The 13544-nt window shown below is 44.3% G+C and overlaps 1 protein-coding gene across 2 annotated transcripts in view; it reads right to left on the minus strand.

Annotated features, from left to right (window-relative positions):
• The window catches only part of MPDZ (multiple PDZ domain crumbs cell polarity complex component), a 113053-nt gene extending 99777 nt beyond the window's left edge, over positions 1–13276 (minus strand). Inside the window, exons 1-3 of one of the 2 annotated variants that reach the window (XM_033173271.1) lie at positions 13183–13276; positions 2503–2587; positions 150–316 (exon numbers count right to left, since the gene is read on the minus strand). In XM_033173271.1, the coding sequence (XP_033029162.1) occupies positions 150–316; positions 2503–2518 (183 nt within the window). In that variant the 5' untranslated portion in view covers positions 2519–2587; positions 13183–13276. The remainder of the gene's footprint in view (positions 1–149; positions 317–2502; positions 2588–13182) is intronic. The other variant, XM_033173272.1, reaches the window with a different exon arrangement.
• Positions 13277–13544: the final 268 nt, after the last annotated feature.

The following is a 13544-nucleotide window of genomic DNA, read 5'->3' on the forward strand; positions in this document are numbered from 1 at the left end:
ATGCAGACTTGCTAAGTTACAGGGAAATCTTTGGACATTTTTACCGTTCGGTGTCTATTTAGCAAGCTGTTCAGAGAGCTATCAGATAAAAGGATTTGACAAAGTCTTATTGGCATTTCCTCTTTCCCCTGGAGATGTTACCATCCTACCTGATCTCTTGATTGTGGAAGAGAAGCCTGAAGGTTTAGGATTTGATGGAACAAAGGACTTTGCAGCACTGATTTCAGTAAACTCAATTTCTCTTCGTTTGCTGTATCACCTCGTTCCCGTAACTTTGCTTGCAGGCGTTCCACTGCCTGGAGGGCCCGGTGAGTATCTGAAAGAATATTCCCAATTACTTGGTACCCTTAATGTGCGTATATACTGTTAGGCATAGATGCTTACATGCTACTTCATCAGCTCTTAAAACAAGATGGAAATGTGGATGTCTCCACACACTTTTTTTAAACATCCGGTTTAGTGGAAATTGCATCCAACTGCCCTGTCACAGCACAAAGCCAGCAGAATACAGGTATGCATTTAATTAACCCATAGCCCAAATGGATTCTGATTTCCTGAATGGATTTTTATCAGGGAGCTAACACAGAATGATGGATGCACCATTGTTTTGAAGATCAGGAATGTATAGTCCTCCTTTCCAGGCATGGTCTACAATAGTAATCATATGGTCCATCACTGATTGATGGGTGGTCTAGTCATTCTCCTCTATCTGTATATGTGAATGTCCTTCCACCCATACTACTTGAGACGTACCGGTAGCTTTGTTCCATACAAAATGCCTCTGAAGGCCCCTGTTTATTTTGTCTTGCCCTTTGGCCTTCTGTCCCAGATTGAGCCACAACTGTCTTCCACATCCATGGCCTGCTCACCTTGGTTCATTGTTCTACTATCTGCTTTAGGTGTTGGCTTAACTAATGAGATCAACTTCACCTCTTCCTTGGACACTAACGCCCATCTGCAAGAGGCTATAGCTCAGAGGCCGAGAATATGCTTTACAAGCAGGTGGCTCCAGGTTCAATCTCTAGCTAAAAATGATCAGCTAACAGGCAGTGTTTGAAATAAGCCAAGCGCCAGGTGCATTTTGCACCTGGCTATCAGCCACCTGTGACCCAGTGGAGATGCCAGGGCACCAGAATGTTGCCTGGCATTTACACCATCTAGAGGTGGACCCCTGGGGATCCTTGGATCTGGATTGTTATCATACACTGATTAATACCACATCCTGTAGAATTCTATCAGTTACGTTATATTTTATCTGCGCCATCGGAATGAATTTCAGGGACCAAATTGCAGCCTAAGAAGGAGCAGTCAACAACGTTATAGTTAATTGTTGTAGCTTGCCTTCACTTACCCCACCCCACTGCCACGCTTTAGGCTGTCAGAGTTCTTAACCCAGTTGCCAGGTGTTTAACTGAGAATCAATCGCAGTCAGTATATCATTTGAAAAATGAGACACTGGAGCCGTCTTGCCCCAAAATGGCAACTAGACATTCCATTTTGGCGAATGTAACCTTGGTTTAAGGAGCCATTTGTTTCTAACACTGCTAACAGAGCTGGTAAACAGTCTCTTAAGAGAGCTGCTCCTAGCCAAGAAGACTGTGCAAGATGGACCAATGACCTCGCTTGGCATAATACATCTTCATATAGACAGGGGCGTAGCAAGGGGGACGGAGGGGGCGGGGGGGTCGGGCAGAGCGTCCCTGCTGAGGGTGACACTTCGGGCGTTGGCCCCACCCCCTGGACTTTTTTTTTTTAAAAAAAATTAAATTAAGGCTATTAGTCCCCCCTTCCAGCAGCAGAGCTCGGCATGGAGGCAAGGGGCAGGCCAGTGAGGTGGGGTGCCACCCCCTCCTCACTGGCCCACCCCTTGCCTCTATGCCGAGCTCCGCTGCTGGCTGGCTTGCGGAGCCGGGGCATGGAGAGGGGCGGGCCAGCGAGGAGGGACACCCCTCCTCGCTGGCCCATCCCTCTCCCTGCCCCAACTTGCGCTCCGCCAAGGGAGCCCGGGCGGTGGATTCGGGAGTCTTTGCAGCCCAGAGACTCCCGAATCTACCTCCCGGCACCCCTTCGTGCAGCGGCTGCTCGCGCAGGCACGAGCAGCCACGGCACGAAGGGGTGCCAGTGCCGGGTGGTGGTTTCGGGACTCTCTCGAAGCCGCCACCTGGCACCCCCGGGGGCGGGGCGCCGCGTGCGTCATGACGTCATGACGCACGCACGCACCGCGATGCCCTGCCCCCAGGGGTGCCTCTTGGCTTCCCGCCCCGGGCAGCCAAGGGGCTAAGAACGCCCCTGCATATAGATCTATAAGCATTTCTTGCCAGAAGCCTTAGACATTAATCCCCACCAGGACTTCATCTCAGTGAACTGTTTACCAGTGAACGTCCCATGTATTTCTCCTGAATTTAGATAAACACGAGGAAACACAGTTCACCATAGCTCTTTAAAAAGAGAGTTAAAAGGGTTTGTTAAGTATCTAAATGTGTTTTTGGTATCGTTTCTTACCTATTGTTTCAAACATGGCCTCCACTTGCTTAATTTATACTTCACCAAACAGCAGTCAGCAGCTCAAGGTCTTCCTACAAGAGAACTGTGGGAGGGAGAAAGATTTTAAACACTAAGCTGTAAAAACAGGAATTTAAAACTACTATGTAAGAACCCTACCCCCGCCCCGCACTGACTGATCTAGCAGAATCTATTTCAATTACAACTCAATCCCTTCTTACTTCTGTGGAACTGTATTAGCTGCAGTCCAAAAAGGGAACAACAACAAGCTAATGAGCTACCTCATCTCAAACGTTTGCGCACTTGTCATGTCACTGCAATGTCACAGCGATGTTGTGTTGCAAGAGATTGAACTGGCACCCTGTCCTAAGCAATTTACTGGCACAGGCACAAAAAACAATTGCTTCTTTTTTATTTAAATGATAACAAACATTATGTTGCGGTATTCAAAATGCAGGTTCTAAAACCCACTATGCAAACTCCCACGAAGATATGGAGGAAAAGAGGGGCAGAGAATGTGGGGTGCTGGAGAAATGCATAGTTGTAGGAGACAGAAGAAATATAGCTGCTTTTCTATGCTCCCCATAAACACTGGCCAACTTTCTGTTTGTTTTCGTTTTTCACCAAAAGAAATAATTCAAGGGGAATTATACACAGCTGCAAAGACAAACAGAAAGTGCAGCACACACATAATACTGTAATTTATAACGAAAACACCACCGCTAATTAAGGCAGGGCAAGTCCCTGGATTGTGCAACTCTGTTACCTACGACACACCATCCCATGTTATTTGACTAAACCTTCAACATTTCGTTAAAAAGGCATGTATCCTGCAATTCCCCCCCCCAACAGCTGTGAGAATTCTTTTTGTGCTTGAACGCATAATTTCCAACCAGAAGCTTCACCGCGCTTCATTAAACCGGGCGTCTTAATATTTCACAAATCCATTTTCGATAAATACCTCGGGGAAACTATAGGGCTTAGCGTCAGATTAACAAACATGCGATGCCAAAGATAGAAGGTGCAGTAACAGGCTTTGCCTTGCAGCCCTTACTGCAGCAATGGCATTTCTCAAGCCTTGCTGGAATTAACACTGATAACCAGGCCCCACGTGTTCGTTAGGTAGGCTGGACTTCACAGGGAAGAAAGCAACTTCCCATTGGGATGGAAAAGAGGAAGCTTTTTGTGTGTGAGTGCCAATTTTACAATTTTATCAATTTTACAGATGCCAGCGAATGGCAAAAGGAACAGATTTGTAAGCTGATCACCCACACAAAGAGGAATGAACCATTCAGGCATTTACAGGCTTAAATGCTTTCATGTAAATATACTTGGGTTGGCAGCATCAAGCCCCATTCAAGTGTTTGATCCACATGATTAACCATTTCATGAAGGGAGAGAAGAAGAAGAGTTTGGATTTGATATCCCGCTTTTCACTACCCGAAGGAGTCTCAAAGCGGCTAACATTCTCCTTTCCCTTCCTCCCCTACAACAAACACTCCGTGAGGTGAGTGGGGCTGAGAGATTTCAGAGAAGTGTGACTAGCCCAAGGTCACCCAGCAGCTGCATGTGGAAGAGTGGAGAAGTGAACCCGATTCACCAGATTACGAGTCTACCACTCTTAACCACTACACCACACTGGCTCTCCAAGAGCGGAGCTGGGCCTGTGGCCACTAGCTCCACCCCTGATGCATATGCACAGCAGCAGAGCGTATGCCCACACTGCTGGGGTGGGCACATGAGGGCATGCCGTGACCAAGAAGAGCGGGCAGCAGCTTTGCTGCTCACTCTCCCCCTACTCTCTGCTACCAGGTCAGGCCAGGCACGCCTCACCGTGGCAGAGGTGGGATGCTCTCTGCCATGAAAGGGAACCCTGTGTGATCAGCAGGCTTCCTGACCAATGTGGAGATATAGGCTGCCCATGCAATACTGAATCCTGATCTCCATAAGCAGAACAGAACCCCAACGCTTGGATGTTGCATCACCAACAGAGACATAAGGTAAGTTTGGGACCAGAGAGGGCACCCTTACTCTCCTCCCTTATGCTAAAACCAATACATATTCTCGAGGACAGTACTGTTAATCCAGATGTTTCTCTAAACTAGGGTTGCCGTACGTCCGAGAAATCCTGGACATGTCCTCTTTTGGGGGGGCCAACAGGTCCATCCTAGGGGATGTTTTACATTTCAAAGGAAATATTCAGGGTTTGGAGGTTGGTTGGTTGGTTGGTTTATGGCGTTTTTTGGTGTGGCCACAGAGAAGCTCAGACTTGGTCTCAGGCTGCTCTGCACGCTGTGGCCGCTGCCAGTCCAAGCAGGAGGAAAGAGGCACACAGACGTGGCAGAGGCCCTGTGTGCCTATTTCCCCAGTTCGGGCTGGCAGTGTCTCAGACTGTCCTCTTTTTTCCTCTTCAAGATATGACAACCCTACTGTAAACACAACTGAAATCTCTGAAGTTTTTCGCAGACTCCTTTTTTCATTCTCACTCCCACGCAGCTCGAATCACATTTTAGAAACCTTTCTGTGCATGACTATTTGCATGAGGATGTGGAAAAGAAGAAGAGGAGGAGGAGTTTGGATTTGATATCCCACTTTATCACTACCCGAAGGAGTCTCAAAGTGGCTAACATTCTCCTTTCCCTTCCTCCCCCACAACAAGCACTCTGTGAGGTGAGTGGGGCTGAGAGACTTCAAAGAAGTGTGACTAGCCCAAGGTCACCCAGCAGCTGCATGTGGAGGAGTGGAGACACGAACCCGGTTCCCCAGATTACGAGTCCACCGCTCTTAACCACTACACCACTGGAGACACATTAAGATGTGCATACTATTTAAAGCATACTTTAGTTATGCTCCACCCACACTCAGATGAGCATTCCCATCTGTGGCTTCAGCTGATGATACTCAAAAATAAACTTGTTTAGACATACAGGTCCCCTTGCTGCATCCGGTTAAATTAATTAAAAAATGACTATTTTACATCTAAACTTAAGGCACATGCAAGAATATGATCTATTCTCAAACTGTGATGCATAATAACCATGAAATATGGTTGCTACTTTACCTGTTCAATACTGTAACTGATTGTTCCCCGCACAACCGTGGGGCACTATTTTTCGTGATGACATGTTCTTTAAACACACACAAGATTCTGCTCATGACTATCATTTTTGAGCCCATTATCTTGTTTCTCAACAAGCAATGCAACTTGGTCAGTGATCCTATCAAAGCTGGGAGAGGTTAAAGCAATGCAGAGTAAATGCAGTTGTCAGGGAACTGTCCCCAGTGCAGCGCAAGGTGGTGGAAGGGCTCTCGGGATGCTACAGAGAGCCCCAGTCCCAACTGACCAGCAGCACCTCCTCTGGCAGCTGAGGGAGCAGCGAGGCTTCGAGCGGGGAGGGGCAGGGTTTTCAGAGTATGGAGGGAGAAGGCTCTGAGGATGCTGAAGAGCCCTGGCACTCCTCTCGCTCAAGGGGCGAGAAAAGAGACACACAGCGACTTCCGGCGGCGACGCCATTACGGAGCGGTCGTGGGCTGCCTCGGCTGCGAGGCGACCCAGTCCGTCCCGGGGGTTGGAGCCCCGCTACCGCAAAGCGGGGCTCCGATGGGGTGCGGGAAGAGCGTCCCGCACCCTGGGCTCCCCGGCTATGTCCACTGTGGCTCCGAACCCTTCCCTCGCTCCCCCTGTAAAGGGGGAGTGGGGGTGAAGGGAAAATGGAGCCGGGCTTCAGGGGATATGCCCCAACCGGGATGCGGAGCGGCGGTTGCCCCCGCGATGAGCGTCAATGTTCTACCTGTCAAATCTGGAGCTTAAGAATCCCGGTGGTCGTGAGTATTGAATCAGACTTGCTTTTGCGCTTTTTTGACGACCTGGGTGATATTTGGAAAGGGAGCCTGCCTCTCTCCCTTCGGGGGATAGAAAATAACCAGCTTAAGAGACTGCTGTTACAGCAATGGCTACAAAGTATTTAAAGTTTGACAAGTGAGACTTTCTGGATTTCCCTTTGGGGAAGAAATTGGTGGATAATATCTCTTTTTAAAATCTGTGGTTCTTGCGCCCTGGATTCAGGGAAAATGGCTGTGAAGGACTGTGACTGAATGGAAAGTTACTGGTATTAAGATGGAGAAGTCTGAAAATCGAAACTGTAATTTGACACCTATGCCCGCTTCTGCCATGCTTGGTTTTGTTTTTGACTTGGCTACGAACTGTGAAATGAGTGATGAAGAAAGGATTATTTTATTGAGACTGGAACTGCTTAACCGAAAATTGGAAATACTGAATTGTCATATGTCAGAAAAGCTATATCCCACAGAGGAGACTTCACAGGAAATGGCTGCATTGGAAGAGAACCTTGGCACGGAACTGAAGGGGTTGATTAAACAACAGGATGGAATGATATGGCGACTCCGGAGAAATGGATCGTCCTTTGGGGGTGGCAGACCCAGGACGGAGAAAATTGTTATATCTAACTCTCGAGGTGAGAGCTTGGGAGCGAAGGTGAAAATTTTATGCTTATGTCTACAAATAAAAGAAGAATGTGACGATGAACTGGAGACGCTGGAAGAAAAGGTGCATACCCGGATGTTCTGTGCAAGGATTGTTGTGGACTTAGTCTGGATCTGTGGACTTGTAAAGAAAAAGGACACTTCGAGGAGCGGCTCTGGAGCAAGACGATCAAAGAAAATGGACAGAAGGGGGATTGGGTGAGCTGTATTAAGGGTAAAAAGGAAAAAGGGATTTATTATGGTAACCTGAAACCGGTGTGTCAAGACTTTAAGTTTTAGATTAAGAAAAGAGATATTTTAAATTTTTGTTATTAACAGCAGTTATAGTGAATGAAGATTTTTGTTATGATCTATATTGAAAATAAGGGGTTAAGAATTAGAATCTTGTGTGGAATTAATACGAAGTTATAATATGATTCGATCTATGTTAAGATAAGAATGGGAAAATATTGTTTATTATAAAACAAGATTTGTTAAGAAGAGTGTTTTAGATTTTAATTTTTAGATTTTTGATTTGTTAAGAATATGATGGTATATGATGTTATTAAAGTAATATTTAGGATTAGAACCAAAGGTGAAAAGGCAGGGGAAGTCTGTATTAAGATTCAACCAAGGAATTTTTTTTTTTTTTTTACAGTATAAGAAGAAGAATTATTGGCGTTTGTGTATTTGTCTATTTTTAGTTGGGTGTTGGGTCAATGTGGGTGTTATATTTGTTTGTTGTTTGTTGTAAAACCAATAAATTTTCATTTAAAAAAAAAAGAGACACACAGCTTCCGGCGCCCTAAATGTGTTGAGGGGTGAAACGAAAGGATGGGAGGTGGGGTTTCCGTATACCAAAGCTCTTTTGTTGGGGTCAGAACCGGAAGGGGCCATTCCCGGATTCTGACGGTGCTTGATATAGACATGAACTTATTAGCTCTGCACTGTACATAGTTTGCACAATAAAACTCTTAAAGGAAACTCGTAAGAGAGGACCTTACAGCAGGGATAAGCCAAAGTTAATCACAGTTAATGGATAAATGAATTGCCTCAATCAAGTCACTATATTGGAAACCCAACTACCTAAAAAGTGGGGTGGGGGGAGAGTATGATTTTTTTTACAGAGTGGTTGCAATGCTAAAACAAGATATGAACTGCAAAGGGTTAAAAAAACTGTTAGTGGCAATTAATAAAAGCCTGACAAAAGTACAAATAAAAGGTAAAAGACATAATCACTATTATTTTATTTCTTATTTTATCAATACTTGTAGAACATTCTAATTGTTATAGGAAATATTTTTTTTTTTTTACTATTGTAAACGATTTATTGTAAACTCAAATTATACAGCCAATTTATTCCTACTTTTATATGCACTTGGAAAAAGTACACCAGAATGTGACAAGTGCAGTATTTATATAAGGAATATATTTATCAATGCATTTAACTGATCTGCATCTGGGGAATCTGCTTAAACATATATCCACAAATACACAATTAAACTATGACATAAAAGCGTTCATACAATTACTATAAATCTATCAAATCCAGTAAAATGCTATTTAAGATGTGATATTTCAGAAGGAGATGGTTGGACAGTGTTCTCGAAGCTACTAACATGAGTTTGGCCAAACTGAGGGAGGCAGTGAAGGATAGGCGTGCCTGGCGTGCTCTGGTCCATGGGGTCACGAAGAGTCGGACACGACTGAACGACTGAACAACAACAAATTTCAGAAGGAAATTTCTGAGGGCAAAAATTGGCCATTTGCCCAATCAAATATAAAAGGCATAGGTAAAAGGGTAAAAGCCTTGTAAAATTATTCAGTAGAAAGCTAAGCAGAACAAAACGTGTCTACATAGATTCCCTTGGTTAGTAACAGAAAAATCCATTGGGATTTATTCATTAAATAACCACTGATATTTAATATTCTGATATTTTGTATATTGCGTCTCATATTTGTTTGGTGCCCTTTTTCTGCTATCTGTGAGATCAACCACACAAACTGGCTTCTGTGTACTGGGTTTTTCACCCATATGCTCTGTTTAAAAATGATGCCCACAAGTGTTTTTCTATCCCGCAATGTCAGAAGTGTTTTAGGAGGGCATGGCACTCTCACTTCAAATCATGCATCTGAATAAGATTCAAGAACACATATCATCCAATCCAACCTACTGATAATTCATCGCATTTGACAATATCTGGCAAAAATTCCATGAAGCAAAACATGTCCGTCATGGTATCATCAAACAACAAAGACGGGAGTGAGAAGTCTTGTTTCCAAGTCCTGGTGCAGTCTAGGTATACACACCATTATACTTCTGCACACCAGCTAGAAACATAATCGCATTACAAAACCAACATTTTTCCTTTGCTTTTTTATTGTGCCGTTTGTTTGTTTATTTACCTGGCTTAATATAAAACAAAATCTGTCACCGAAGTAAAAGTTGTAAGTAAAGTATCCTGTTGCTTCTAATTACATGAAAAATAAAGCTGATCACTTAATACCACTGACATACACTCATATTTGCAGAAATTTGTTACACCTATTAATAATTGATTGTGCTAGCTTTGTTTCCTAACAGTTAATTTGGGGTTCTGTAATAAATGTGAAGACTGTCTTTGCTACTGTTCAAAGAAACCATTTCTTTAAACATTGATCATGATTTAACCAGTCAACATATCCATGCATTTCTGACCACAGAAAAGAAAGCTGCATATATAAATTTCAGATAAATAAATAAATTCAAAATAAGCGAAGTTATTTTTCTTATACAAACTAATAACCACACAGCGCACTGTTGCTAGAAGCTCTAGGATCAGAAAGCAACAATGAAACATCAAAAGAATGCACATTAAAAAATATTTAAGCAGCTGATTTACATAATCCAATTGATTTCATGAATACCATGTTAGAATTCTCGTGAATACTCTTGTTAAAGTATTTGAATTTTATTACTGCAAGCTGGGCCTGGTCAAACCTAAGTCTGAAGATTAAAGTATAGTCTGGGCATTAGAAGATACTAACCATTCAGACTAAATTGTCATAGAAAAGGTCCATTGCTCTCATGCCTATGGATGTCAAAAAAAAACATAGGGAGGAGACGAGAGATAAAACCTATCTATGCCAGCAGTCAGAGCTGTGCTTTTCTACTTTCCTAAAGCTGCTATTGACCTTGGCTGTCCTAATGCAGATTTCTATTTTAACCCAAGACAAGAAGAATGTATTTCAATTATTTATGGGAAAGAATGTCAATAGAAGGTTCGGGGCACGCATTCATCAAATTCAGTGGCATTCAAAGATAAATGTAAATGTCTATTACTCTGTTAATTATAAAGAGCACAGGTAACAACAGTGATCTAACAAAACATAAGTTTCTGCTTTGACACAGAATGGTTTCTTCACTTCATGATTTTATCGAACACACCAAGGAAAAAGTCCTAAACATTTCACTAAAACTAACTAGGCCTCCTTAATTTCAGCCTCCCTTTCTTCCAAACAAAACCCAACTCAGACATACACTCTCCAGCGTCTTAGCTAAAATGAAAGCACAGCCATATTCTAAGTTTGCAGGAATTTTATAGCAAACCATTTTCATAAAGCGGCTTTCAAAGCAGTTTGCATGCCAGTTATGCTAAAACCCAGAACTTTCTCTCACCATCTACTTACTACCATGGTAAAAAGCACCTGACTTACCAGTAGAAGGGGAGCCCATTCACACAAATCATTTTGCCACACGAAACTGCCCCTTTGGCTTGCAAAGACACTGCAGAGCTCAAGTGTAAATCATGCCTACTGTATATTCTGGCATATAAGACTACTTTTTAATCCAGGAAAATCTTCTCAAAGGTTGGGGGTCGTCTTATACGCCAGGTGGAGAATCTGTGGTAGAGTATATCTCAAACTCTATATTTTAACTGGAAAAGTTGGGGGTTGTCTTATACGCCCAGTCGTCTTATAAGACGGAATATATGGTAATTCTGTTTAGGATTGGGGCTTGGTATTATGGACAAATAACATCATCCTGATATTTGCTCATGCAGGAGCTCATGCAGAAAGCTTACATGCTACTAAGAATTTTTGTTCGATACAATACTGAAGGCAGGTCCATCTGCAAGCATGTGCTTGTTTAACTTCTAAGTGCATGGAGCCTGTCCCTGTACAGGACATAACAACTACCTATTTGTCCTTAATCTGGGCTTCTTACAACTCAGTTCTCAGACCTGTTTGCTGGCCCAACAGGTCATTGCAAACGGGTTGCAATGCCCACCATCTGTGCAATGTGACAAAACATGTCACTGTAGCAAAGCAGGATAAACAGCCAGATACAAAATGAGTTCAAGTCAACTACAACAGCCTAACTTGCTTATCGAAAAGGCTGCCTACCACCTTTCCTCCTTAGGTTTAGAGCGCAGTTTTGTCATCGGCAAAGAAAATAAAACTTACTAGGCCACACTAAGATCCATTAATATGCTGACATTCATTTCAGTGAGTGCACTGAACTGCTTACTGGAGGCTACCATAAATAATCAAGCACAGGTCTCCAAAATGTCACGGGAGCCTTTCTTTAAAATGGGTGCTATATTATCAAGAATATACAAGACATCTTTACAGACAGCGTCATGCTACACAGAACCCAAGCCTCTTGTCCTCCTATCTGTAAAAACGCTGGAAAGAAAGTCTCAGTATTTATACTGTACTGTAGTTATTCACTAGTCTATAAAAGCCTTTGGAAAAACTAAATTAAGAACCGCCACAAACAAACAAAAAGAGCATCTACCATCTGAAGTTTGGTTCTAATTGCATTGCACGAAACACCTACAGATCTGCATAATTACTTGAAGAAAGAATTCACTCATTATTTGCACTCTGGTGAATTATTCTAGATCCACACTTTAAAGATAGCCACATGATCTCCAGAGAGTAGCACAGAGATAGTTGGAAAGAAAGAAAGAAAGAAAGAAAGAAAGAAAGAGCTAATGATTATGATAGATAGTGTATCACTTTAACTTAACAGCCACAATGTGAAAGAGAGTTAAGTGAACTGAAGCGAACTTCAGCTCTGAACTGGGGCTTTGGTGTTTACTGCATTAATTTCAAAAACACTGAAATTGTGTTTTCCATACACTGCTTCTACTGACCCGCCCCCCTCACGCCACACAAATATTAAGGGCAGTGAGGACCACAGGTGAAACTCAAAAAATTAGAATATTGTGGTAAAGTCCATTTATGTAAGCAATTGTTTTCATTAGCTACTGGAGTTTAATATATGAGATAGACTCATAACATGCAAAGTGAGATATGTCAAGCCTTTATTTGTTATAATTGTGATGATTATGGCATACAGCTGATGAAAACCCCAAAGATGAAATTGTTAATTTGGGGTTCTCACCAGCTGTACACCATAATCATCACAACTATAACAAATAAAGACTTGACATATCTCGCTTTGCATGTCATGAGTCTATCTCATATATTAGTTTCACCTTTTAAGTTGAATTACAGAAAGAAATGAACCTGTCCACGATATTCTAATTTTTTTCGAGTTTCACCTGTATGTTCATACACCGACTTTGATCGGGACCATTTTACACATTAGGGGTGGGAATAAGCCTTGTTAAGAAACGCCTAGCCAACGGAAATGATCCTGAGTTTGTGGCCGCAATCACAACTAACCCTCATTGTTCCGCTCCCAACAAGGGCAAAGGAAGGCGGAGTTCTCGGCTCGCTTTAGTTCTCTCCGGCTGCTTTCACAGAGGAGGGCAAAAATGTGAAACCGCCAAGCCAAGCTCTCTCCGGCTCAGGATGATGCTCCTTGGCATCCTGGCTCCCTGCCCGCTCAACTGCGCATGCAAACGGAGCGCATCTCTCCCCCCCCCGCAACTTCTCCTCTCAGCAATGCAAGTTCCTTTCCATTTTAACTCCCTGGGTTTGCCTAACGGGAGAAGAGAGGATGCTCGCTGCTCCCCGGTGCCCACCCCCACTCCCCCCCCCAAAAAAAGCAAAGGCGTCGCATTGATCCCGAGTGTTTGAGGACGGTAAGGGGAGCTGGGAGAGCGACGGGAAGGAAAGGAAGGCGAACAGGGAGCGTGACCGCAGGAAACTCCTTGCCAGAGGAAAGGGAGGGGGGAGACGGCAGCCCAGGCCTGGCCGGGGAAGGCGCACTTTGGTTGGCCTCCCCATCCCTCCTCCTCCTACCCGCGGCAGACGCTGAAGCAGAACCGGCCCGCCGCATCCCTCCTGCTCGTCCAGCTGCCGAGTGAAGACCCGGACCGAGACCCGCCCCCTCCCCGTCCCCCTCCCGGCAGGTCCCGCTGCTGGAACTGGGCCAGCCCGAGAAGCAACAGGCGGCCTTCGCTCCTCCAGCCGGTTTCCCCCCGCAGGCCAGGCCTGGCCGAGCCCACCGCGGGCGCAGTGGCGCCACCCCCTTCCCTCCTCCTCCCCCCTGGGAAAAGAGGCTGGCCGAGAGGGTCTGCCTCACCACCATCAGCGCCCTCCTCAACGCCGCCGACCGAACCGGGATGCTCCGTTGGGGGAGGGGAGGGAAGAGCGAGATGGGG

This window comes from Lacerta agilis, chromosome 16 (assembly GCF_009819535.1).
Source record: "Lacerta agilis isolate rLacAgi1 chromosome 16, rLacAgi1.pri, whole genome shotgun sequence".
Lineage (NCBI taxonomy): Eukaryota > Metazoa > Chordata > Lepidosauria > Squamata > Lacertidae > Lacerta > Lacerta agilis.